The sequence below is a fragment of the Oncorhynchus kisutch genome, unplaced genomic scaffold (genome assembly GCF_002021735.2).
Source record: "Oncorhynchus kisutch isolate 150728-3 unplaced genomic scaffold, Okis_V2 Okis02a-Okis13b_hom, whole genome shotgun sequence".
Lineage (NCBI taxonomy): Eukaryota > Metazoa > Chordata > Actinopteri > Salmoniformes > Salmonidae > Oncorhynchus > Oncorhynchus kisutch.
The window spans coordinates 11,158,041-11,184,855 of record NW_022261979.1 but is presented as its reverse complement, the minus strand read 5'-3'; the positions used below and the strand labels follow the sequence as shown (position 1 = coordinate 11,184,855).

The 26,815-nt window shown below is 41.2% G+C and overlaps 1 protein-coding gene across 3 annotated transcripts in view; it reads right to left on the bottom strand.

Moving 5' to 3' along the window:
* Positions 1-7,950: 7,950 nt before the first annotated feature.
* Positions 7,951-26,815, bottom strand: part of LOC109882160 (ankyrin repeat and IBR domain-containing protein 1-like) — a 60,403-nt gene continuing 41,538 nt past the window's right edge. For 2 of the 3 annotated variants that reach the window (XM_031811856.1, XM_031811857.1), the window contains exons 13-20: positions 25,080-25,166; positions 24,514-24,580; positions 24,140-24,285; positions 23,307-23,485; positions 23,063-23,114; positions 20,858-20,960; positions 18,542-18,585; positions 7,951-14,024 (exon numbers count right to left, since the gene is read on the bottom strand). In XM_031811856.1, the coding sequence (XP_031667716.1) occupies positions 13,128-14,024; positions 18,542-18,585; positions 20,858-20,960; positions 23,063-23,114; positions 23,307-23,485; positions 24,140-24,285; positions 24,514-24,580; positions 25,080-25,166 (1,575 nt within the window). In that variant the 3' untranslated portion in view covers positions 7,951-13,127. The remainder of the gene's footprint in view (positions 14,025-18,541; positions 18,586-20,857; positions 20,961-23,062; positions 23,115-23,306; positions 23,486-24,139; positions 24,286-24,513; positions 24,581-25,079; positions 25,167-26,815) is intronic. The other variant, XR_004206627.1, reaches the window with a different exon arrangement.

Below are 26,815 nucleotides of genomic sequence, written 5' to 3'. Positions count from 1 at the left end.
AACAGAAATGATTTTGTTCCTAGCCCCAACAGAAATGCTTTTGTTCCTAGCCCCAACAGAAATGCTTGTGTTCCTAGCTCCAATAGAAATGCTTGTGTTCCTAGCTCCAATAGAAATGCTTGTGTTCCTAGCCCCAACAGAAATGCTTGTGTTCCTAGCCCCAACAGAAATGCTTGTGTTCCTAGCCCCAACAGAAATGCTTGTGTTCCTAGCCCCAACAGAAATGCTTGTGTTCCTAGCCCCAACAGAAATGCTTGTTCCTAGCCCCAATAGAAATGCTTGTGTGCCTAGCCCCAATAGAAATGCTTGTGTTCCTAGCCCCAATAGAAATGCTTGTGTGCCTAGCCCCAATAGAAATGCTTGTGTGCCTAGCCCCAACAGAAATGCTTGTGTTCCTAGCTCCAACAGAAATGCTTGTGTTCCTAGCCCCAACAGAAATGCTTGTGTGCCTAGCCCCAACAGAAATGCTTTTGTTCCTAGCCCCAACAGAAATGCTTGTGTTCCTAGCCCCAACAGAAATGCTTGTGTGCCTAGCCCCAACAGAAATGCTTGTGTTCCTAGCCCCAACAGAAATGCTTGTGTGCCTAGCCCCAACAGAAATGCTTGTGTGCCTAGCCCCAACAGAAATGCTTGTGTTCCTAGCCCCAACAGAAATGCTTGTGTTCCTAGCCCCAACAGAAATGCTTGTGTTCCTAGCCCCAACAGAAATGCTTGTGTTCCTAGCCCCAACAGAAATGCTTGTGTTCCTAGCCCCAACAGAAATGCTTGTGTTCCTAGCTCCAACAGAAATGCTTTTGTTCCTAGATCCAATAGAAATGTTTGTGTTCCTAGCCCCAACAGAAATGCTTTTGTTCCTAGCCCCAACAGAAATGCTTTTGTTCCTAGATCCAATAGAAATGTTTGTGTTCCTAGCTCCAATAGAAATGCTTTTGATCCTAGCCCCAACAGAAATGCTTTTGTTCCTAGCCCCAACAGAAATGCTTTTGTTCCTAGCCTCAACAGAAATGCTTGTGTTCCTAGCCCCAACAGAAATGCTTGTGTTCCTAGCCCCAACAGAAATGCTTGTGTTCCTAGCCCCAACAGAAATGCTTGTGTTCCTAGCTCCAACAGAAATGCTTTTGTTCCTAGATCCAATAGAAATGTTTGTGTTCCTAGCCCCAACAGAAATGCTTTTGTTCCTAGATCCAATAGAAATGTTTGTGTTCCTAGCTCCAATAGAAATGCTTTTGATCCTAGCCCCAACAGAAATGCTTTTGTTCCTAGCCCCAACAGAAATGCTTTTGTTCCTAGCCCCAACAGAAATGCTTGTGTTCCTAGCCCCAACAGAAATGCTTGTGTTCCTAGCCCCAACAGAAATGCTTTTGTTCCTAGCCCCAACAGAAATGCTTGTGTTCCTAGCCCCAACAGAAATGCTTGTGTTCCTAGCCCCAACAGAAATGCTTGTGTTCCTAGCCCCAACAGAAATGCTTGTGTTCCTAGCCCCAACAGAAATGCTTGTGTTCCTAGCTCCAACAGAAATGCTTTTGTTCCTAGATCCAATAGAAATGTTTGTGTTCCTAGCCCCAACAGAAATGCTTTTGTTCCTAGATCCAATAGAAATGTTTGTGTTCCTAGCTCCAATAGAAATGCTTTTGATCCTAGCCCCAACAGAAATGCTTTTGTTCCTAGCCCCAACAGAAATGCTTTTGTTCCTAGATCCAATAGAAATGTTTGTGTTCCTAGCTCCAATAGAAATGCTTTTGTTCCTAGATCCAATAAAAATGTTTGTGTTCCTAGCTCCAATAGAAATGCTTGTGTTCCGAGCTCCAACAGAAATGCTTGTGTTCCTAGCCCCAACAGAAATGCTTGTGTTCCGAGCTCCAACAGAAATGCTTGTGTTCCGAGCTCCAACAGAAATGCTTGTGTTCCGAGCTCCAACAGAAATGTTTTTGTTCTGAGCTCCAACAGAAATGCTTGTGTTCCGAGCTCCAACAGAAATGCTTGTGTTCCTAGCTCCAATAGAAATGCTTGTGTTCCGAGCTCCAATAGAAATGCTTGTGTTCCTAGCTCCAATAGAAATGCTTGTGTTCCTAGCCCAAACAGTGGATCGGCATCAGAAAGCACTTCCATGTTTCGTATCCTTTGATGTATAAATTTCCCCCATTGACATTCCATGTTATGCAACTTAATACCTTCAGAAAGTATTCACACCCCTTGACTTTTTCCACATTTTGTTGTGTTAGTCTGAATTTAAAATTGATCAATTGTCATTTAATGTCACTGGCCTACACACAATACCCAATAATGTCAACATGGAATTGTGTTTTTAGACATGTTTACTGATTAAATGTAAAATGAAAAGCAACATTTAAAAAGGTATTGTCTGATATTATTAATCCTAATCAGACAGGTTTTTACATGGATGATACATTGGAGATAATAGATAAGATAATAGATAATATATATATATATAAAATATATATAATAGATCATATATATATATAAAATATATATAATAGATAATATATATATATATAATATATATATAATAGATAATATAAGACGAGTACTGGAAACAATAAAACATTATGAAAAATCTGGGAAACCAGGCCTGGTATTCATAGCTGATTTTGAAAAGCCTTTTGATAAAGTACGACTAGAGTTTATATATAAATGCCTGGAATATTTCAATTTAGGAGAATCTCTTATACAATAGGTTAAAGTTATGTATAGTCACCCCAGGTGTAAAATAGTAAATATTGGCTACTTCTCAGAAAGTATTCAACTGTCAAGAGGAGAAAAACAAGGTTGTCCACTATCGGCATATATATTTATTATGGCCATCGAAATGTTAGCAATTAAAATCAGATCCAACAATAAGATCAAGGGGCTAGAAATCCTGGGATTAGAAACAAAGGTGTCATTGACCGATTCATGTTTTCTTTTAAATTTGGATCCCTCCAGAGCCTCATGAAGTTGGTTGTAATTTCAGTTTAATCCTCCACAAAAGATAGAACAAATATTATGGTTAAATTCAAATATGTATTTTTTTTGTCAATTCGTATATCTTTGGAAATACATTTTTTTTTAAACAGTATAATCTTTGTAAATTATATCATTAATAGGAATGGTGGAGTTATGTCACACACGCATTGGAAATGCCGGCTCTACCCAAAATTACAACCAACTAATTGCAGCATTATCGCAAAAGAAATGTGGAAGGGGGAAAAGGCAAGAAACTTGTCTGTCAGCCCTGCATTAAAGACCAACATTGGCGAAAGAAACTTGTCTGTCAGCCCTGCATTAAAGACCAACATTGGTGAAAGAAACTTGTCTGTCAGCCCTGCATTAAAGACCAACATTGGTGAAAGAAACTTGTCTGTCAGCCATGCATTAAAGACCAACATTGGTGAAAGAAACTTGTCTGTCAGCCATGCATTAAAGACCAACATTGGTGAAAGAAACTTGTCTGTCAGACATGCATTAAAGACCAACATTGGTGAAAGAAACTTGTCTGTCAGCCCTGCATTAAAGACCAACATTGGTGAAAGAAACTTGTCTGTCAGACATGCATTAAAGACCAACATTGGTGAAAGAAACTTGTCTGTCAGCCCTGCATTAAAGACCAACATTGGTTAAAGAAAATTGTGACGAATAAAAAAAAAATGATAGCAGTTTAATTTAAGGACCAAATCATTGACAGCTGTGCCGTATACAGGGCATTCGGAAAGTACTCAGACCTTTTGACTTTATCCCCATTTTGTTACGTTACAGACTTATTCAAAAATGGATTCAATTGTTCGTTTTTTCATGAATATACACACACACACAATACCTCATAATGACAAAGCAAAAACAGATTTTTAGACATTTTATAGTTTATTAAAAAAAACTGAAATATCACATTTGCATAAGTATTCAGACCCTTTAATTCATTGTTTTGTTGAAGCACCTATGGCACGATTACAGCCTCGAGGCTTCTTCGGTACGACACTACAAGCTTGGCACGCTTGTATTTGGGGAGTTTCTCCCATTCTTCTCTGCAGATCCTCTCAAGCTCTGTCAGGTTGGATGGGGAGCGTCGCTGTTCAGCTATTTTCAGTTCTCTCCAGAGATGTTCGATCGGGTTCAAGTCCAGGCTCTGGCTGGGCCACTCAAGGACATTCAGAGACTTGTCCGAAGCCACTCCTGCGTTCTCTTGGCTGTGTGCTTAGGGTCGTTGTCCTGATGGAAGGTGAACCTTCATCCCAGTCTGAGGTCTGGTGCAGGTTTTTAATCAAGGATCTCAACCCCCTTGTTATGGCAAGCCTAAGTTCAGTAGTGAAAATATGCTTAACAAGTCACTTAAGTTGCATGGACTCTGTGTGCAATAATAGTGTGTAACAGGATTTTTAAATTACTTCCTGTAACCCACACAAACAATTATCTGTAAAGGTCCCTCGGTCAAGCAGTGCATTTTAAACACAGATTCAACCACAAACACCAGGGAGGTTCTCCAATGCCTTGCAAAGAAAGGCACCTATTGGTAAATGGTTAAAAAAAAAGATTAAAATAAAAACGCTGACATTGAATATCCCTTTGAGCATGGTGAAGATATCAATGACACTTTGGATGGTGTATCAATACACCCAGTCACTACAAAGACACAGACATCCTGCCCAACTCAGTTGCCAGAGAGGAAGGAAACCACTCAGGGATTTCACCATGAGGCCAATGGTGACTTTAAAACAGTTCCGAATTTAATGGCTGTGAGAGGAGAGAAACTGAGGATGGATCAACAACATTTTATCATGTTATGGGCATGTTTGTCAACGGCAAGGTAGTTTTTTAGGATAAAGATAAATGGAATAGAGATAAACACAGGCAAAATCCTAGAGGAAAACCTGGTTCAGTCTGCTTTCCAAGACACTGGGAGACAAATTCACCTTTCAACGGGAGAATAACCTAAAACACAAGGCCAAATCTACACAGGAGTTGCTTACCACGACGACATGTAATGTTCCCGAGAGGCCTAGTTACAGTTTGGACTTAAATCAGCTTGAAAATCTATGGCAAGACTTGAAAATGGCTGTCTTGCCATTCCAGGTGTGCAAAGCTCTTATAGAGACTAAGAGACAATATATGCTTGGTCCGACAATGTGGTCGGTGGCGCCTTATGGATGGTGTGACGCAATTGCGGAGTCTCCGGAGGCAAGCAGAGGCCAAATTGAGCTCCGTACCGCATCATCGCCGTGTGTCTCTCAAATTTTGTAACAAGGCAGAGGGCTCCAAATAGCTCCGCGTTACCCTGATTAGCAGACGGCGAATTGACCATGACCCCTTTTACTGTGAAAGACTCAAAGGGGATTCTAACATGTATTGATTTAGGGAAAGGGGATTCTAACATGTATTGATTTAGGGGTGTGAATACTTATGTAAATGAGATATTTCTGTATTTCATTTTCCATACATTTGCCCCCAAAAAATAAAAACATGTTTTCACTTTGTTATTGTGGCGTATTGTGATGTCATTACGGGGTATTGTGATGTCATTAAGGGGTATTGTGATGTCATTACAGGGTATTGTGATGCCATTACGGGGTATTGTGATGCCATTATGGGGTATTGTGATGCCATTACGGGTTATTGTGATGCCATTATGGGGTATTGTGATGTCGTTACGGGGTATTGTGATGTCGTTACGGGGTATTGTGATGTCATTACGGGGTATTGTGATGTCATTACGGGGTATTGTGATGTCATTACGGGGTATTGTGATGCCATTACGGGGTATTGTGATGCCATTATGGGGTATTGTGATGTCATTATGGGTTATTGTGATGTCATTACGGGGTATTGTGATGTCATTACGGGATATTGTGATGTCCTTACGGGGTATTGTGATGTCATTACGGGGTATTGTGATGTCATTACGGGGTATTGTGATGTCATTACGGGGTATTGTGATGTCATTACGGGGTATTGTGATGTCATTACGGGGTATTGTGATGTCATTACGGGGTATTGTGATGTCATTACGGGGTATTGTGATGTCATTACGGGGTAGTGTGTGTAGATGGGTGAGAAAAAAAAACACACAATACATTTAACCCATTTTGAATTCAGGCAACAACATGTGGAACAGGTCAAAGTGGTATAAATACTTTGACGGGACTGTATGAATGTAGATCATGTGGAACAGGTCAAAGTGGTATAAATACTTTGACGGGACTGTATGAATGTAGATCATGTGGAACAGGTCAAAGTGGTATAAATACTTTGACGGGACTGTATGAATGTAGATAATGTGGAACAGGTCAAAGTGGTATAAATACTTTGACGGGACTGTATGAATGTAGATAATGTGGAACAGGTCAAAGTGGTATAAATACTTTGACGGGACTGTATGAATGTAGATAATGTGGAACAGGTCAAAGTGGTATAAATAATTTGACGGGACTGTATGAATGTAGATAATGTGGAACAGGTCAAAGTGGTATAAATACTTTGACGGGACTGTATGAATGTAGATAATGTGGAACAGGTCAAAGTGGTATAAATACTTTGACGGGACTGTATGAATGTAGATAATGTGGAACAGGTCAAAGTGGTATAAATACTTTGACGGGACTGTATGAATGTAGATAATGTGGAACAGGTCAAAGTGGTATAAATACTTTGACGGGACTGTATGAATGTAGATCATGTGGAACAGGTCAAAGTGGTATAAATACTTTGACGGGACTGTATGAATGTAGATAATGTGGAACAGGTCAAAGTGGTATAAATACTTTGACGGGACTGTATGAATGTAGATAATGTGGAACAGGTCAAAGTGGTATAAATACTTTGACGGGACTGTATGAATGTAGATAATGTGGAACAGGTCAAAGTGGTATAAATACTTTGACGGGACTGTATGAATGTAGATAATGTGGAACAGGTCAAAGTGGTATAAATACTTTGACGGGACTGTATGAATGTAGATCATGTGGAACAGGTCAAAGTGGTATAAATACTTTGACGGGACTGTATGAATGTAGATAATGTGGAACAGGTCAAAGTGGTATAAATACTTTGACGGGACTGTATGAATGTAGATCATGTGGAACAGGTCAAAGTGGTATAAATACTTTGACGGGACTGTATGAATGTAGATCATGTGGAACAGGTCAAAGTGGTATAAATACTTTGACGGGACTGTATGAATGTAGATAATGTGGAACAGGTCAAAGTGGTATAAATACTTTGACGGGACTGTATGAATGTAGATAATGTGGAACAGGTCAAAGTGGTATAAATACTTTGACGGGACTGTATGAATGTAGATCATGTGGAACAGGTCAAAGTGGTATAAATACTTTGACGGGACTGTATGAATGTAGATCATGTGGAACAGGTCAAAGTGGTATAAATACTTTGACGGGACTGTATGAATGTAGATAATGTGGAACAGGTCAAAGTGGTATAAATACTTTGACGGGACTGTATGAATGTAGATAATGTGGAACAGGTCAAAGTGGTATAAATACTTTGACGGGACTGTATGAATGTAGATAATGTGGAACAGGTCAAAGTGGTATAAATACTTTGACGGGACTGTATGAATGTAGATCATGTGGAACAGGTCAAAGTGGTATAAATACTTTGACGGGACTGTATGAATGTAGATAATGTGGAACAGGTCAAAGTGGTATAAATACTTTGACGGGACTGTATGAATGTAGATAATAGAAAGCGTTGCTGAACATTTGATTTGTTTTCGACTGTTTTATAATAATAAAAAATAACATTAATCTCAGAAGTAAAACTCAATAGAAAACAGCACTGATGGTGATAGAAATATAGATTCACGTTTTATGACAAAAATAACATTACGTCTGGTAAATGACTCAAATATAAAAAGGTACAACTCCATAGAAAGCACTGGTTAAGATTGATATACATTTTTATGTTTTTGTATTGGAAATAAAAAAACATTCCACCCAGTACTAAAATTCAATGTTTATTGGCCACACATCAAAACAGTATGTTTTTCATTTCAAGAGGGAATGTATAAGGTATAGAAATGAAAGTGCAAATAGTATTTCAAGGATTAGTTGCTTCATAATAAACATGTAATGGCTTTCAACAACATTTGCCTTTTTTTTTAAATTAATTAATAAAAAAAATTATATATTTTTTAAAAAGTAAAAATGCCAAGAAAATCCAAATTCAAATGTAATTTCATGTTTTACTCATTTCATGCACAGCTGAAACTGTTACATCAAGGACAAATCAATTTACATGACTGAAGTCCCACAAGTTCACCAGCTTCGTGTACGGCACTCACAGCTTGACGTTTGCAAGACACGTTTCAATGCAATTAGTTTCTTCAGCGGTTGTTTCAAAAGTCACTTTACAATTACTTCCAATACAAATCACACTAGGTTTGGCTAAAGATCAATTACTTCCAATACAAATCACACTAGGTTTGGCTAAAGATCAATTACTGCCAATACAAATCACACTAGGTTTGGCTAAAGATCAATTACTGCCAATACAAATCACACTAGGTTTGGCTAAAGATCAATTACTTCCAATACAAATCACACTAGGTTTGGCTAAAGATCAATTACTTCCAATACAAATCACACTAGGTTTGGCTAAAGATCAATTCCAAAATGTGAAACGTTGAAATATAATTTATCATTTATTAATACTTTATATAGGCAACAAATCAATACAACTAGTTTTTTTTCTTTCAAAATTAGTTATTCAGTATATCTCGATATCCATTTTCAAATTGTAATAAGAAAGTTTAAATTTAAATGTATTCAATTAAATTTAAATAAATACGTCTGTTTCTTTTCCCCCCACTGTCCTACATTGTGTTTTCTGCTCCAGGATACATTTTATAAATACCTTTCCCCCCAAAAAGTCAAACACTCGTCATCAACTTGTAGATCGGTTATCGAACCCACAGATATGTCTGTCCATCCAAGAACAACCCACCAAAGCCCACCCGCAACGAAATAACTAACAAACCAGTAAAACAGTGTTCAATATCATCAGGTCAAAATCAGAGATGTAAATTTATAAAACACTATAGAAATAACACACTCTGGGGAAACAACTTGAACACTAAAGAGAGGCTACAATTATAAAAATCTCTTTTTAAAAAAAGTAGCAGGTTTGGACACGTGTTAGTGTTGTGAGTGGAATTTCTATAACGTGTGTTTGTAGTTTGTACACTACATGATCAAAAGTATGTGGACACCTGAACGTCCAACATCTCATTCCAAAAAACATGGGTATTAAATATGGAGTTGGTCCTCCCCTTTGCTGCTATAACAGCCTCCTCTCTTCTGGGAAGGCTTTCCACTAGATGTTGGAACATTGCTGCTATAACAGCCTCCTCTCTTCTGGGAAGGCTTTCCACTAGATGTTGGAACATTGCTGCTATAACAGCCTCCACTCTTCTGGGAAGGCTTTCCACTAGATGTTGGAACATTGCTGCTCTAACAGCCTCCTCTCTTCTAGGAAGGCTTTCCACTAGAGGTTGGAACATTTCTGCTATAACAGCCTCCACTCTTCTGGGAAGGCTTTCCGCTAGATGTTGGAACATTGCTGCTATAACAGCCTCCTCTCTTCTGGGAAGGCTTTCCACTAGATGTTGGAACATTGCTGCTATAACAGCCTCCACTCTTCTGGGAAGGTTTTCCACTAGAGGTTGGAACATTGCTGCTATAACAGCCTCCACTCTTCTGGGAAGGCTTTCCACTAGAGGTTGGAACATTACTGAGGGGACTTCCTTCCATTCAGTCACAAGAGCATTAGTGAGGTCAGCGCATTGATGTTGGGCGATTAGGCCTCCTGGCTCGCAGTCTGCGTTCCAATTCATCCCAAAGGTGTTCGATAGGGTTGAGGTCAGAGCTTTGTGCAGGCCAGTCAAGTTCTTCCACACCAATCTCGACAAACCATTTCCGTATGGACCTCGCTTTGTGAACGGGGGCATTGTCATGCTGAAATAGGAAAGGGCCTTTCCAAAACGTTTGTCTCAAAGTTGGAAGCAGAGAATCATCTAGAATGTCATTGTATGCTGTAGCATTAAGATTTCCCTTCACTCGAACTAAGGGGCTCGAACCATGAAAAACCTCCTCCACCAAACTTTACAGTTGGCACTATGCATTCAGGCAGGTAGTGTTCTCCTGGCATTCGGAAAACCCAGATTCATCCGTCAGACTGCCAGATGGTGAAGCGTGGTTCATCACTCCAGAGCATGTGTTTCCACTACTCCAGAATCCAATGGTGGTGAGCTTTACACCACTCCAGCCGACGCTTGGCATTGCGCATGGTGATGTTAGGCTTGTGTGCGGCTGCTCGGCCATGGAAACCCATTTCATGAAGCTCTCAACGAACAGTTCTTGTGCCGACGTTGCTTCCAGAGGCAGTTTGAAACTCAGTAGTGAGTGTTGCAACCGAGGTCAGACGATTGTTACGTGCCAAGCGCTCGGGTGGTCCCATTCTGTGAGCTTATGTGGCCTACCACTTAGCGGCTGAGCCGTTGTTGCTCTTGGACATTTCCACTTCACAATAACAGAACTTACAGTTGACCGGGGGCAGCTTTAGCAGGGCAGAAATTTTACAAACTGACTTGCTGGAAAGGTGGCATCCTACGACGGTGCCACGTTGAACGTCAATGAGCTCTTCACTAAGGCGATTCTACTACCATTGTTTTGTCTATGGAGATTGCATGGCGGCGTGCTCATCTGTCGGCAACAGATGTGTCTGAAATAGCCGAATCCACTCATTTGAAGGGGTGTCCACATACTTTTGTATATATAGTGTAGCTACACATGATTACTTACTGTAAGACCTCTGTAAAAATGTGGCAATATATTTAAAAAGATTGACATAAAGGCACTGTAATGAATTGCGTAGAGAACCATTTTTTACGACCCACTGAACCCCTCTACTGTAGTTGCTGAGTCCCATCAAGGCTTAAAACTTTCGTAACAGGTTTATATATATCTTTATAAAACGGACCGGTTTCCTCATTCGGCCTAAACCTAGTTCTGGGATAAGAGAGCAGTGGTGAATGGACATTCTCCATTGAAAGTGATGTTTAGTCCAGGACCAAGGGGTCGTCTGAGAAAGCAGCCCTATAATAGTTCAGAATGAACCAGTGACATCATTATTAGGTATAAACATGAACAACGTATCTGATTACAATTCTCCTCTTTAACTACTGATGTTTTCCTATTGGAGTGAACAGCAGCAGATTGTTCCTCTCTATTGTCCCTTCAGGGCTACTGGCCTCGTCCATCTTCATGAAGACAGTCTTCTAATGGGTTCTAGCCTCGTCCATCTTCATGAAGACAGTCTTCTAATGGGTTCTGGCCTCGTCCATCTTCATGAAGACTGTCTTCTAATGGGTTCTAGCCTCGTCCATCTTCATGAAGACTGTCTTCTAATGGGTTCTAGCCTCGTCCATCTTCATGAAGACTGTCTTCGAATGGGTTCTAGCCTAGTCCATCTTCATGAAGACAATCTTCTAATGGGTTCTAGCCTCGTCCATCTTCATGAAGACAGTCTTCTAATGGGTTCTAACCTCATCCATCTTCATGAAGACAGTCTTCTAATGGGTTCTAGCCTCGTCCATCTTCATGAAGACAGTCTTCTAATGGGTTCTAGCCTCATCCATATTCATGAAGACAGTCTTCTAATGGGTTCTAGCCTCGTCCATCTTCATGAAGACAGTCTTCTAATGGGTTCTAGCCTCGTCCATCTTCATGAAGACAGTCTTCTAATGGGTTCTAGCCTCGTCCATGAAGACAGTCTTCTAATGGGTTCTAGCCTCGTCCATGAAGACAGTCTTCTAATGGGTTCTAGCCTCGTCCATCTTCATGAATACAGTCTTCTAACGGGTTCTAGCCTCGTCCATCTTCATGAAGACAGTCTTCTAATGGGTTCTAGCCTCGTCCATGAAGACGGTCTTCTAATGGGTTCTAGCCTCGTCCATCTTCATGAATACTTGACAAACATCAGGCTGTCAGTCAGACAGTCTTCTAATGGGTTCAGTACAACAACATGGAATAGATCTAAGCAGGCACAATTAGTTTTTGGAGTCCACTTAGTGATTAGTGATTACAAACGGTGCTTTTGTTAGCCAGTGTTTGACACCTACCAATTTACAGAAACATTAGGCAGATCTGGACGGGACTGAGAGGTTTTTCCGCTGAGTCAGACTGTACACTGTTATATTGGGATAATAACACTACTAGAAGCAGGCAGCACAGCATTGCTCTCCTGTACAGCTGATTACAACCTCCCTCAGAACTCTCCTGTACAGCTGATTACAACCTCCCTCAGAACTCTCCTGTACAGCTGATTACAACCTCCCTCAGAACTCTCCTGTACAGCTGATTACAACCTCCCTCAGAACTCTCCTGTACAGCTGATTACAACCTCCCTCAGAACCAAGTCCAAACACAATACAGTATATTTCAGCGGAAAACATTTAAGAATATGATCATCAATATCAAAAAAAAAAAAAAACGAGATCAAAAACTCCTGTGAAAATGTATTCACTATAATAATGCAGTATAATGACCTCATGTTGTAATCTGAACAGATCATCAGAGAGAAGCAACTTGATCGTCATTCTGTTTTCAGCAAATATCCATTGTGGGTAATATAATACCAACAACACCCAGTCAAACACCTTCCATCTCGCTTCTTAGGAGTCCATCCAGTCCTCCGTCCGTCGTTCACCCGGGAGGAGGGGGCATCTCATGCCAGTATAGACCAGCTATCAAGTGTTTAATGTGTACTTGTAAACACTAGAAAGAGAAACACACTCCATCATCATATATCTCCTCCTAACACTACAATCAAGTCAGGATTAAATTCCCCCCCAACACCATCACTGGCTACTTGGTAATGTCCCCTCTCAGTCCGGATTGTTCCTCTCTCTCTCTCTCTCTGCATGTCAGTGGTTTGACCCCTCTGAAGGCTTCTGTCTTCTATCAGACCAGGAGACTTTGCTCCTCCCATCTCATATGTTTCCACCAATCAGAGTCATAAACAGGTGGATTTGCTCCACCAACTCAGCATTTTCCTCCAATCATAAATCAGACCAGGTGTATCTCCTCCGTCCGCACTTAAGAGTTTTTTTTCTCCACCAATCAGACAAGGTGTATCTGCTCCTCCCATTCTGAAGAGCTGGTGCTAGGCAGAAGGTCAGAGGTCACAGAGTCACACATGGGCGTGTCAACGCGAACGATGTTACCCCCAGCGAGCCTCTCCCCGGCCCGGTCCCCTGTCCCGGTAGTCACCATGTAGGACGGGGCCATGACCTCTGACCCCACCGTCAGGTCTAGATGGGTGGGTCTCTCCCTCTCAGCCTCCTTCTTCTCCAGGCCATGAGAAAGGAAGGGGAAACAGTCCACATCTTCCCCCAGCTCGCCCTCACCTTTCTGGGGTTTGGCACGGGGCTGGTGGAGGTCAGCTTGGACCTCCTCCTCCTCCACCTCGGAGGCTGTGTTGGCCGTGGTCTGTGCTGCCGTGTTGAAGTCTAGGTCTGTGTCTGAGGAGGTGGTGGTGGTGGTGGTGGTGGAGGGGATGAGGGTGATGCTCTGAGGGTTCATGTCATGGAACCAGGCCATGATGTTACCCAGCAGATTGGTGTTTGGGTGTGAGGGGTCCTGGAGCCCTGTTGATGCGGTGGTAGTGGAGTCCGCAGTACCACTGGAGGACGAGAACAGAGCCTGGCCTGAAGAAGGCTCCCTAAACGGGTTGAGATTGTGGTTGCTGTAGTGCTGCTGGGATGAGTGGTGGTGGTGTAACGCATAGACCCCTGGAACCCCTTCATAGAGCCGCTGGCTGCTGACGGCCCCCCGGGGCCCCACCTCCACCCTCTGGGACTCCGCGTCCAGTCTGGACGGGAGGGAGGTGCCGATGGCCCCCAGGGACGCCTCATTGGACACCAACTCTGGAGTGTCCCCGGCCGTCGCCAACCCAGACTCTTGGAGTGACAGCTGGATAGCCAATAGGATGTTGGCATCGTCCTCGTCCAATGAGCCCTGTTAACACATAAACAGAACGATGGGGGGGAAGTAGGTCATGTGGAAAGGGACGAAGGCCTGGTAGAATACAACAGATTTAGTCTGTTTAAGACTATTGGTGATGTTTTTATGTCTAGTAAGGTGATGTTATTATGTCTAGTAAGGTGATGTTTGTATGTCTAGTGAGGGGATGTTATTATGTCTAGTAAGGTGATGTGTGTATGTCTAGTAAGGTGATGTTATTATGTCTAGTAAGGTAGTGTGTATTATGTATAGGAGGTGATGTTATTATCTAGTTAGGTGATGTTATTATGTCCTAGTAAGGTGATGTGTTTATGTCTAGTAAGGTGATGTGGTGTAAATGTCTGAGTAGGTTATGTTATTATGTCCTAAGTAAGGTTATGTGTTTATGTCTAGATGAGGTGATGTTTTTATGTCTAGTGATGGATGTGTTTAATGTTAGTAGGTGATGTGGTTTTATGTCTGGTAAGGTGATGTGTTTATGGGTCTAGTAATGTGATGTGTTTATGTCTAGTAAGGTGATGTGTTTATGTCTAGTTAAGGTGATGTGTTTATGTCTAGTAGGTGATGGTTTATGTCTAGTAAGGTGTGTGTTTTATGTCCTATTAAGGTATGTGTTTATGTCTAAGTAAGGTGATTGTTTAGTCTAGTAACGTTATGTTTTTTGTCTAGTAAGGTGCTGTTTTTAGTCTAGTAAGGTGGATGTGTTTTATGTCTAGTAAGGGGAATGTGTTTATGTCTAGTAAGGTGATGTGTTTATGTCTAGTAAGGTGATGTGTTTATGTCTAGTAAGGTGATGTGTTTATGTCTAGTAAGGTGATGTGTTTATGTCTAGTAAGGTGATGTGTTTATGTCTAGTAAGGTGATGTGTTTATGTCTAGTAAGGTGATGTGTTTATGTCTAGTAAGGTGATGTGTTTATGTCTAGTAAGGTGATGTGTTTATGTCTAGTAAGGTGATGTGTTTATGTCTAGTAAGGTGATGTGTTTATGTCTAGTAAGGTGATGTGTTTATGTCTAGTAAGGTGATGTGTTTATGTCTAGTGAGGTGATGTGTTTATGTCTAGTGAGGTGATGTGTTTATGTCTAGTGAGGTGATGTGTTTATGTCTAGTGAGGTGATGTGTTTATGTCTAGTGAGGTGATGTGTTTATGTCTAGTGAGGTGATGTGTTTATGTCTAGTGAGGTGATGTGTTTATGTCTAGTGAGGTGATGTGTTTATGTCTAGTGAGGTGATGTGTTTATGTCTAGTGAGGTGATGTGTTTATGTCTAGTGAGGTAAGGTGATGTGTTTATGTCTAGTAAGGTGATGTGTTTATGTCTAGTAAGGTGATGTGTTTATGTCTAGTAAGGTGATGTGTTTATGTCTAGTAAGGTGATGTGTTTATGTCTAGTAAGGTGATGTGTTTATGTCTAGTAAGGTGATGTGTTTATGTCTAGTAAGGTGATGTGTTTATGTCTAGTAAGGTGATGTGTTTATGTCTAGTAAGGTGATGTGTTTATGTCTAGTAAGGTGATGTGTTTATGTCTAGTAAGGTGATGTGTTTATGTCTAGTAAGGTGATGTGTTTATGTCTAGTAAGGTGATGTGTTTATGTCTAGTGAGGTGATGTGTTTATGTCTAGTGAGGTGATGTGTTTATGTCTAGTGAGGTGATGTGTTTATGTCTAGTGAGGTGATGTGTTTATGTCTAGTGAGGTGATGTGTTTATGTCTAGTTGAGGTGATGTTTTTATGTCTAGTGAGGTGATGTGTTTATGTCTAGTGAGGTGATGTTTTTTATGTCTAGTGAGGTGATGTTTTTATGTCTATGAGGTGATGTTTTTATGTTAGTGAGGTGATGTTTTATGTCTAGTGAGGTGATGTGTTTATGTCTAGTGAGGTGATGTGTTTAAGTCTAGTGAGGTGATGTGTTTAAGTCTAGTAAGGTGATGTGTTTAAGTCTAGTAAGGTGATGTGTTTAAGTCTAGTAAGGTGATGTGTTTAGTCTAGTAGTGATGTGTTTAAGTCTAGTAAGGTGATGTGTTTAAGTCTAGTAAGGTGATGTGTTTAAGTCTAGTAAGGTGATGTGTTTATGTCTAGTAAGGTGATGTGTTTATGTCTAGTGAGGTGATGTGTTTAAGTCTAGTAAGGTGATGTGTTTAATGTCTAGTAAGGTGATGTGTTTATGTCTAGTAGGTGATGTGTTTATGTCTAGTGAGGTGATGTGTTTATGTCTAGTAAGGTGATGTGTTTAAGTCTAGTGAGGTGATGTGTTTATGTCTAGTGAGGTGATGTGTTTATGTCTAGTAAGGTGATGTGTTTATGTCTAGTAAGGTGATGTGTTTATGTCTAGTAAGGTGATGTGTTTATGTCTAGTGAGGTGATGTGTTTATGTCTAGTGAGGTGATGTGTTTATGTCTAGTAGGTGATGTGTTTATGTCTAGTAAGGTGATGTGTTATGTCTAGTAAGGTGATGTGTTTATGTCTAGTAAGGTGATGTGTTTATGTCTAGTAAGGTGATGTGTTTATGTCTAGTAAGGTGATGTGTTATGTCTAGTAGGTGATGTGTTTATGTCTAGTAAGGTGATGTGTTTATGTCTAGTAGGTGATGTGTTTATGTCTAGTAGGTGATGTGTTTAATGTCTAGTAAGGTGATGTGTTTATGTCTAGTAAGGTGATGTGTTTATGTCTAGTAAGGTGATGTGTTTATGTCTAGTAAGGTGATGTGTTTATGTCTAGTAGGTGAGTGTTTATGTCTAGTAAGGTGATGTGTTTATGTCTAGTAGGTGATGTGTTATGTCTAGTGAGGTGATGTGTTTATGTCTAGTAAGTGATGTGTTTATGTCTAGTGATGTGTTTATGTCTAGTGAGGTGATGTGTTTTATGTCTAGTAAGGTGATGTGTTTATGTCTAGTAAGGTGATGTGTTATGTCTAGTAAGGTGATGTGTTTATGTCTAGTAAGGTGATGTGTTTATGTCTAGTAAGGTGATGTGTTTATGTCTAGTAAGGTGATGTGTTTATGTCTAGTAAGGTGATGTGTTTATGTCTAGTAAGGTGATGTGTTTATGTCTAGTAAGGTGATGTGTTTAAGTCTAGTAAGGTGATGTGTTTATGTCTAGTAAGGTGATGTGTTTATGTCTAGTAAGGTGATGTGTTTTATGTCTAGTAAGGTGATGTGTTTATGTCTAGTAAGGTGATGTGTTTATGTCTAGTAAGGTGATGTGTTTATGTCTAGTAAGGTGATGTGTTTATGTCTAGTAAGGTGATGTGTTTATGTCTAGTAAGGTGATGTGTTTATGTCTAGTAAGGTGATGTGTTTATGTCTAGTGAGGTGATGTGTTTATGTCTAGTAAGGTGATGGTTTATGTCTAGTAAGGTGATGTGTTTATGTCTAGTAAGGTGATGTGTTTATGTCTAGTAAGGTGATGTGTTTATGTCTAGTAAGGTGATGTGTTTAAGTCTAGTAAGGTGATGTGTTTATGTCTAGTAAGGTGATGTGTTTATGTCTAGTGAGGTGATGTGTTTAAGTCTAGTAAGGTGATGTGTTTAAGTCTAGTAAGGTGATGTGTTTAAGTCTAGTAAGGTGATGTGTTTATGTCTAGTAAGGTGATGTGTTATGTCTAGTAAGGTGATGTGTTTAAGTCTAGTAAGGTGATGTGTTTAAGTCTAGTAAGGTGATGTGTTTATGTCTAGTAAGGTGATGTGTTTATGTCTAGTGAGGTGATGTGTTTAAGTCTAGTAAGGTGATGTGTTTAAGTCTAGTAAGGTGATGTGTTTATGTCTAGTAAGGTGATGTGTTATGTCTAGTAAGGTGATGTTATGTCTAGTAAGGTGATGTGTTTATGTCTAGTAAGGTGATGTGTTTATGTCTAGTAAGGTGATGTGTTTATGTCGAGTAAGGTGATGTGTTTATGTCTAGTAAGGTGATGTGTTTATGTCTAGTAAGGTGATGTGTTTAAGTCTAGTAAGGTGATGTGTTTATGTCTAGTAAGGTGATGTGTTTAAGTCTAGTAAGGTGATGTGTTTATGTCTAGTAAGGTGATGTGTTTAAGTCTAGTGAGGTGATGTTATGTCTAGTGAGGTGATGTTATGTCTAGTGAGGTGATGTGTTTATGTCTAGTAAGGTGATGTGTTTATGTCTAGTAAGGTGATGTGTTTATGTCTAGTAAGGTGATGTGTTTATGTCTAGTAAGGTGATGTGTTTATGTCTAGTGAGGTGATGTGTTTATGTCTAGTGAGGTGATGTGTTTATGTCTAGTGAGGTGATGTTTTTATGTCTAGTGAGGTGATGTTTTTATGTCTAGTGAGGTGATGTTTTTATGTCTAGTAAGGTGATGTGTTTATGTCTAGTAAGGTGATGTTATGACGCAAGATACATTTCTGTGAAGACAGACGATAAAGAAAAATGTTAACAAAAGTAAGAAATAAAACCAATTTTTATACCGACATGTCTAAACTTCACATATATATATATATATAAATAATAAGAGGTAAAGACGAATACACAGACGACATGAAAAACACACTGAACTCACCATGGGGGGACCAGGTCTTCGCCCACCTCCCATTTCCTGTGTGTCTGTTTTATGAATAAAAGAAGAAGAAGAAACCAGTCAGCCAGCCAGCCAGCCAGCCAGCCAGTCAGTCAATCAGTCAGCCAGTCAGCCAGCCAGCCAGTCAGTCAGTCAGCCAGTCAGTCAGTCAGCCATCCAGCCAGCCAGCCAGCCAGCCAGCCAGCCAGCCAGCCAGCCATCCTAACCCTAACCCTAACCCAGCCAGCCAGCCAGCCAGTCAGCCAGCCAGCCATCCAGTCAGCCAGTCAGTCATCCAGTCAGCCAGCCAGTCATCCAGCCAGCCAGTCAGCCATCCAGTCAGCCAACCAGCCAGCCAGCCAGTCAGCCATCCAGTCAGCCAACCAGCCATCCAGCCAGCCAGTCAGCCAGCCAGCCAGTCAACTTTACAGAACAATCACACTGACAAACTCACAGCTCAAACTATTCAAGGTCTTCCCCAGCGAAAGGAAATGAGATTATTCCTTTTGTTCCTTTTTATTCTCCAGGAAAGAAGTCATTCATGTGAGTGAAAACACTGACCCCATTAATGGAGAAACACGTCAGCCTCTTAGGAAACACATTCAGTCATAACTGGATATCCTATAGAGATACCAGGTAGACAGATACCTGGAAACACATTCAGTCATAGCTGGATATCCTATAGAGATACCAGGTAGACAGATACCTGGAAACACATTCAGTCATAGCTGGATATCCTATAGAGATACCAGGTAGACAGATACCTGGAAACACATTCAGTCATAGCTGGATATCCTATAGAGATACCAGGTAGACAGATACCTGGAAACACATTCAGTCATAGCTGGATATCCTATAGAAATACCAGGTAGACAGATACCTGGAAACACATTCAGTCATAGCTGGATATCCTATAGAGACACCAGGTAGACAGATACCTGGAAACACATTCAGTCATAGCTGGATATCCTATAGAAATACCAGGTAGACAGATACCTGGAAACACATTCAGTCATAGCTGGATATCCTATAGAAATACCAGGTAGACAGATACCTGGAAACACATTCAGTCATAGCTGGATATCCTATAGAGACACCAGGTAGACAGATACCTGGAACCACATTCAGTCATAGCTGGATATCCTATAGAAATACCAGGTAGACAGATACCTGGAAACACATTCAGTCATAGCTGGATATCCTATAGAAATACCAGGTAGACAGATACCTGGAAACACATTCAGTCATAGCTGGATATCCTATAGAGATACCAGGTAGACAGATACCTGGAAACACATTCAGTCATAGCTGGATATCCTATAGAAATACCAGGTAGACAGATACCTGGAAACACATTCAGTCATAGCTGGATATCCTATAGAAATACCAGGTAGACAGATACCTGGAAACACATTCAGTCATAGCTGGATATCCTATAGAGATACCAGGTAGACAGATACCTGGAAACACATTCAGTCATAGCTGGATATCCTATAGAAATACCAGGTAGACAGATACCTGGAAACACATTCAGTCATAGCTGGATATCCTATAGAAATACTAGGTAGACAGATACCTGGAAACACATTCAGTCATAGCTGGATATCCTATAGAGATACCAGGTAGACAGATACCTGGAAACACATTCAGTCATAGCTGGATATCCTATAGAAATACCAGGTAGACAGATACCTGGAAACACATTCAGTCATAGCTGGATATCCTATAGAGATACCAGGTAGACAGATACCTGGAAACACATTCAGTCATAGCTGGATATCCTATAGAAATACCAGGTAGACAGATACCTGGAAACACATTCAGTCATAGCTGGATATCCTATAGAGATACCAGGTAGACAGATACCTGGAAACACATTCAGTCATAGCTGGATATCCTATAGAAATACCAGGTAGACAGATACCTGGAAACACATTCAGTCATAGCTAGATATCCTATAGAGATACCAGGTAGACAGATACCTGGAAACACATTCAGTCATAGCTGGATATCCTATAGAAATACCAGGTAGACAGATACCTGGAAACACATTCAGTCATAGCTGGATATCCTATAGAAATACCAGGTAGACAGATACCTGGAAACACATTCAGTCATAGCTGGATATCCTATAGAAATACCAGGTAGACAGATACCTGGAAACACATTCAGTCATAGCTGGATATCCTATAGAAATACCAGGTAGACAGATACCTGGAAACACTGCGAGGGCTAGTCTAAAGCACTGAGACGGCGGCTAGCCTAAAACACCGCTATAGTATCTATCCATGTATCTTTAAGTTATTGATTCATTATTACCTAAAGTGCAGTCGCTAGGCTCGTCAAGATGGGGAATGTCCCCTCTCTGTCTCCTCTGCTGACGATCCCTGTGTCTCCTCCGGTATTGAAACTCTGCATACTCCTGTAGGGTCAGCCACATGACGTCACAGGTCACAGGTCGTACCGTACACACACACACACACACACACACACACACACACACACACACACACACACACACACACACACACAGAATAAACAGTTGTGCAATTTATAACTGTAGCAGCTCTATTAGCTTCCTAATAGTCACATGATTTAAAATATAACAGCTAGCTAGATATTCAGAACTACAACAGCTAGCTAGATATTCAGAACTACAACAGCCAGCTAGATATTCAGAACTACAACAGCTAGCTAGATATTCAGAACTACAACAGCTAGCTAGATATTCAGAACTACAACAGCTAGCTAGATATTCAGAACTGCAACAGCTAGCTAGATATTCAGAACTACAACAGCTAGCTAGATATTAAGAACTATAACAGCTAGCTAGATATTCGGAACTACAACAGCTAGCTAGATATTCAGGAACTACAACAGCTAGCTAGATATTCAGGAACTACAACAGCTAGCTCGATATTCAGAACTACAACAGCTAGCTCGATATTCAGAACTACAACAGCTAGCTCGATATTCAGAACTACAACAGCTAGCTCGATATTCAGACCTACAACAGCTAGCTCGATATTCAGACCTACAACAGCTAGCTCGATATTCAGACCTACAACAGCTAGCTAGATATTCAGACCTACAACAGCTAGCTAGATATTCAGACCTACAACAGTTAGCTAGATATTCAGAACTACAACAGTTAGCTAGATATTCAGAACTACAACAGCTAGCTAGATATTCAGAACTACAACAGCTAGCTCGATATTCAGAACTACAACAGTTAGCTAGATATTCAGAACTACAACAGCTAGCTAGATATTCGGAACTACAACAGCTAGCTCGATATTCAGAACTACAACAGCTAGCTAGATATTCAGAACTACAACAGCTAGCTAGATATTCAGAACTACAACAGCTAGCTAGATATTCAGAACTACAACAGCTAGCTAGATATTCAGAACTACAACAGCTAGCTAGATATTCAGAACTACAACAGCTAGCTAGATATTCAGAACTACAACAGCTAGCTAGATATTCAGAACTACAACAGCTAGCTAGATATTCAGAACTACAACAGCTAGCTAGATATTCAGAACTACAACAGCTAGCTAGATATTCAGAACTACAACAGCTAGCTAGATATTCAGAACTACAACAGCTAGCTAGATATTCAGAACTACAACAGCTAGCTAGATATTCAGAACTACAACAGCTAGCTAGATATTCAGAACTACAACACCTAGCTAGATATTCAGAATACAACAACAGTTAGCTAGATATTCAGAACTACAACAGCTAGCTAGATATTCAGAACTACAACACCTAGCTAGATATTCAGAACTACAACAGCCAGCTAGATATTCAGAACTACAACAGCTAGCTAGATATTCAGAACTATAACAGCTAGCTAGATATTCAGAACTACAACAGCTAGCTAGATATTCAGAACTGCAACAGCTAGCTAGATATTCAGAACTGCAACAGCTAGCTAGATATTGAGAACTACAACAGCCAGCTAGATATTCAGAACTACAACAACAGTTAGCTAGATATTAGCTAGATATTCAGAACTACAACAGTTAGCTAGATATTCAGAACTACAACAACAGTTAGCTAGATATTAGCTAGATATTCAGAACTACAACAGCTAGCTAGATATTCAGAACTACAACAGCTAGCTAGATATTAGGAACTACAACAGCTAGCTAGATATTCAGAACTACAACAGCTAGCTAGATATTCAGAACTACAACAGCTAGCTAGATATTCAGAACTACAACAGCCAGCTAGATATTCAGAACTACAACAGCTAGCTAGATATTCAGAACTACAACAGCTAGCTGGATATTCAGAACTGCAACAGCTAGCTAGATATTCAGAACTGCAACAGCTAGCTAGATATTCAGAACTACAACAGCTAGCTAGATATTCAGAACTACAACAGCTAGCTAGATATTCAGAACTACAACAGCTAGCTAGATATTCAGAACTAGAACAGCTAGCTAGATATTCAGAACTACAACAGCTAGCTAGATATTCAAAACTACATTAGCTAGCTAGATATTTACTTACCTCAGGAGATGCAAAGCCCAAATACTCCCAGTCCCACGTTCCACCTCCAAAACTAGAAATACAAAAAGTAGAACGTAATAACAGTTATTCTGTCATGTTATTAAAACACTTCAATTAGTGGAGAGAGAGAACAGAACACAGCAACTGCACGAGAAAACATCCCGAGTGAAAACACAATGGGGGGTGACCTTCATCTGCAATTGATTGATTTGGGGATTGAAAGGGTTTGTGAGGGGTCCCCCACCTGCGTCTAGGGGCCTCTGGGGAGTCGCTGGGGGCCACCCCCCGGGCGACGGAGGCCAGGAACTCCTGTCTCTTCTGCTGCACCAAACAGGCCGCTCGGATGATCTTATGACGGGGAGTTCGGAGGTAAGGACGGTTGACTTTCTGAGCTAGGTCCTCTGTCACCATCTCCAAGTCAGTCTACACACAGACAGGAAGAGGCTAAACAAAAAGTCTATAAACTGTAGAGGACAAAGTATCTCTTAGTTGTATAGTTTTAAACCATGAGGAAGCAGGGCCCTCTTCAATCTGCCGCCATAGGTGAACGCCTAACCGTGCCTAATGAACGGGCCAGCCGTGTGAGGAAGTCATTAACGAAGAGAGTAAAAAGGGTTCCTCCCAACAAGATCTGTTATTTTAAAACCTCAGTGTTTGAGAAGAAGTCGGGTTTAAAACCTCAGTGTTTGAGAGGAATTCGGGTTTAAAACCTCAGTGTTTGAGAGGAAGTCGGGTTTAAAACCTCAGTGTTTGAGAGGAAGTCGGGTTTAAAACATCAGTGTTTGAGAGGAAGTTGGTTTAAAACCTCAGTGTTTGAGAGGAAGTCGGTTTTAAAACCTCAGTGTTTGAGAGGAAGTCGGTTTAAAACCTCAGTGTTTGAGATGAAGTCGGGTTTAAAACCTCAGTGTTTAAGAGGAAGTACATTTAAAACCTCAGTGTTTGAGAGGAAGTCGGTTTAAAACCTCAGTGTTTGAGAGGAAGTCGGGTTAAAACCTCAGTGTTTAAGAGGAAGTAGGTTTTTTTGACAAGACATTTCAGATGTTTTATATAATCCTCTCTCTTAAGATCCGTCCGTACCTGCATAAGTTCAAAAATCTCTTTCTTGGTGGATTTGATCTCCAGGAAGAAGCCGTAGGGGTAAGAGCACTTGAGGATGCGACGCGTCTTCAGCAGCTCCAGTACAGCATCTTCAATGAACGTAGTGTCAGGTGGGCCTCCGTCTCCTGAGAGAGAAGAGATCACGGATCAGGATTACTCTCGCTCTCATACACACCGACTCATCATATCACATTGAGAAGAGAAAAAGAGAAGTACTTTAAGAGTGTCTTCAATACATCTCCACTGATTTCAGTCTGTGTGTTGGTCTATTTATTTGAAAATGGCTGTCTGCAAAACAAAATGGAACAAAACGATGAAAAAAAAACATTGACATGACGCGAATATCCACATACGTCCACTCAAGGCTCTGCTCAGCTGTTCCATCTTGTCTTTGGCGGTCTTCAACAGGCGCTGCTCCAGCTAGATAGAAGGACAGACAAGGTAAGGTCCCACTACAGGACTTCCTAAAGCTACATGACAGCTCTGCCCTACTTACCTGGACAGGTTGTCAGGCTACACCAGGACTTCCTAAAGCTACATGACAGTTAAACAAACCCATCTCTGCCCTACTTACCTGGACAGGGTGTCAGGTTACACCAGGACTTCCTAATACAAACTGGCTGGAGTTACAAAAACGCACCACAGCCCCTTTCATCTGGTAGCTGTGTTCATGGTTCTGGAAGCGGGTCCAGTATTTACCAGGTAGCTGTGTTCGTGGTTCTGGAAGCAGGTCCAGTTCTTACCTGGTCGCTGTGTTCATGGTTCTGGAAGCAGGTCCAGTATTTACCTGGTAGCTGTGTTCGTGGTTCTGGAAGCAGGTCCAGTTCTTACCTGGTCGCTGTGTTCATGGTTCTGGAAGCAGGTCCAGTATTTACCTGGTAGCTGTGTTCATGGTTCTGGAAGCAGGTCCAGTATTTACCTGGTAGCTGTGTTCATGGTTCTGGAAGCGGGTGTAGTAGTGCATGAAGCGGTCCAGTTCCTGGAATCCCTTGTGCTTCTTCTCAGCCTGCAATGACAAGAAGACGAGAAAAAATATATATATATTTTTAAACACTATACATTTATATAGCTTATAATGGACCTATATATTCATATGAATTAAAACGGACCTATATATTTATATGAATTATAACAGACCTATACATGTTCAAATAACTGCCCTATTTCGGGCCTGTAAATTGATTTAGAAAACAAAATCGGTCCAAAAAGTATGGGCCCAACATTGAATGTCTAAATCCCGATGTGGCCCTCCTGCTCTAGTCTTCCTGATGTGGCCCCACCCTGCTCTAGTCTTCCTGATGTGGCCCCACCCTGCTCTAGTCTTCCTGATGTGGCCCCACCCTGCTCTAGTCTTCCTGATGTGGCCCCACCCTGCTCTAGTCTTCCTGATGTGGCCCCACCCTGCTCTAGTCTTCCTGATGTGGCCCCACCCTGCTCTAGTCTTCCTGATGTGGCCCCACCCTGCTCTAGTCTTCCTGATGTGGCCCCACCCTGCTCTAGTCTTCCTGATGTGGCCCCACCCTGCTCTAGTCTTCCTGATGTGGCCCCACCCTGCTCTAGTCTTCCTGATGTGGCCCCACCTCGCTCTAGTCTTCCTGATGTGGCCCCACCTCGCTCATGTCTCTAGACTCACAGTGAGTCCCAAACTGCATCCTATTACCTATATAGCGCACTACTTTTAACCAGAGCCTATGGGGGATAAGGGTGATAGGGTGTCATAATCCCTATATAGTGCACTACTTTTAACCAGAGCCTATGGGGGATAAGGGTGATAGGGTGTCATAATCCCTATATAGTGCACTACTTTTAACCAGAGCCTATGAGGGATAGGAGATAGGGTGTCATAATCCCTATATAGTGCACTACTTTTAACCAGAGCCTATGAGGGATAGGTGATAGGGTGTCATAATCCCTATATAGTGCACTACTTTTAACCAGAGCCTATGAGGGATAGGTGATAGGGTGTCATAATCCCTATATAGTGCACTACTTTTAACCAGAGCCTATGAGGGATAGGTGATAGGGTGTCATAATCCCTATATAGTGCACTACTTTTAACCAGAGCCTATGAGGGATAGGAGATAGGGTGTCGATTCAGCCAACCACAGTGTCCTCTGCCAGCAATGACAAAACAACCGATTCTTATTGCCTCCAGTCTCTCAACTCTCTCTGGCAGGGCTGGTCTTGGTGAGTGGAGTACAGCAATATAACACAGGACAAAGGTGCAGAAGTACATCTCTCTCTGGCAGGGCTGGTCTTGGTGAGTGGAGTACAGCAATATAACACAGGACAAAGGTGCACTGCAGAAGTACATTAACAACATGTTGATGACCCTCTGGGCATCTTGCGATGGAGGTGCACTGTCACAGAGTTTCTCTCTGAAGCATAGAGTGAGTGAGAGAGTGAGTGAAAGAGTGAGTGAGTGAGTGAGTGAGTGAGTGAGTGAAAGAGTGAGTGAAAGAGTGAGTGAAAGAGTGAGTGAAAGAGTGAGTGAGTGAAAGAGTGAGTGAAAGAGTGAGTGAAAGAGTGAGTGAGTGAAAGAGTGAGTGAAAGAGTGAGTGAAAGAGTGAGTGAAAGAGTGAGTGAAAGAGTGAGTGAGGAGTATGTGTCTGTGTCTGTGTGTGTGTGTGTGTGTGTGTGTGTGTGTGTGTGTGT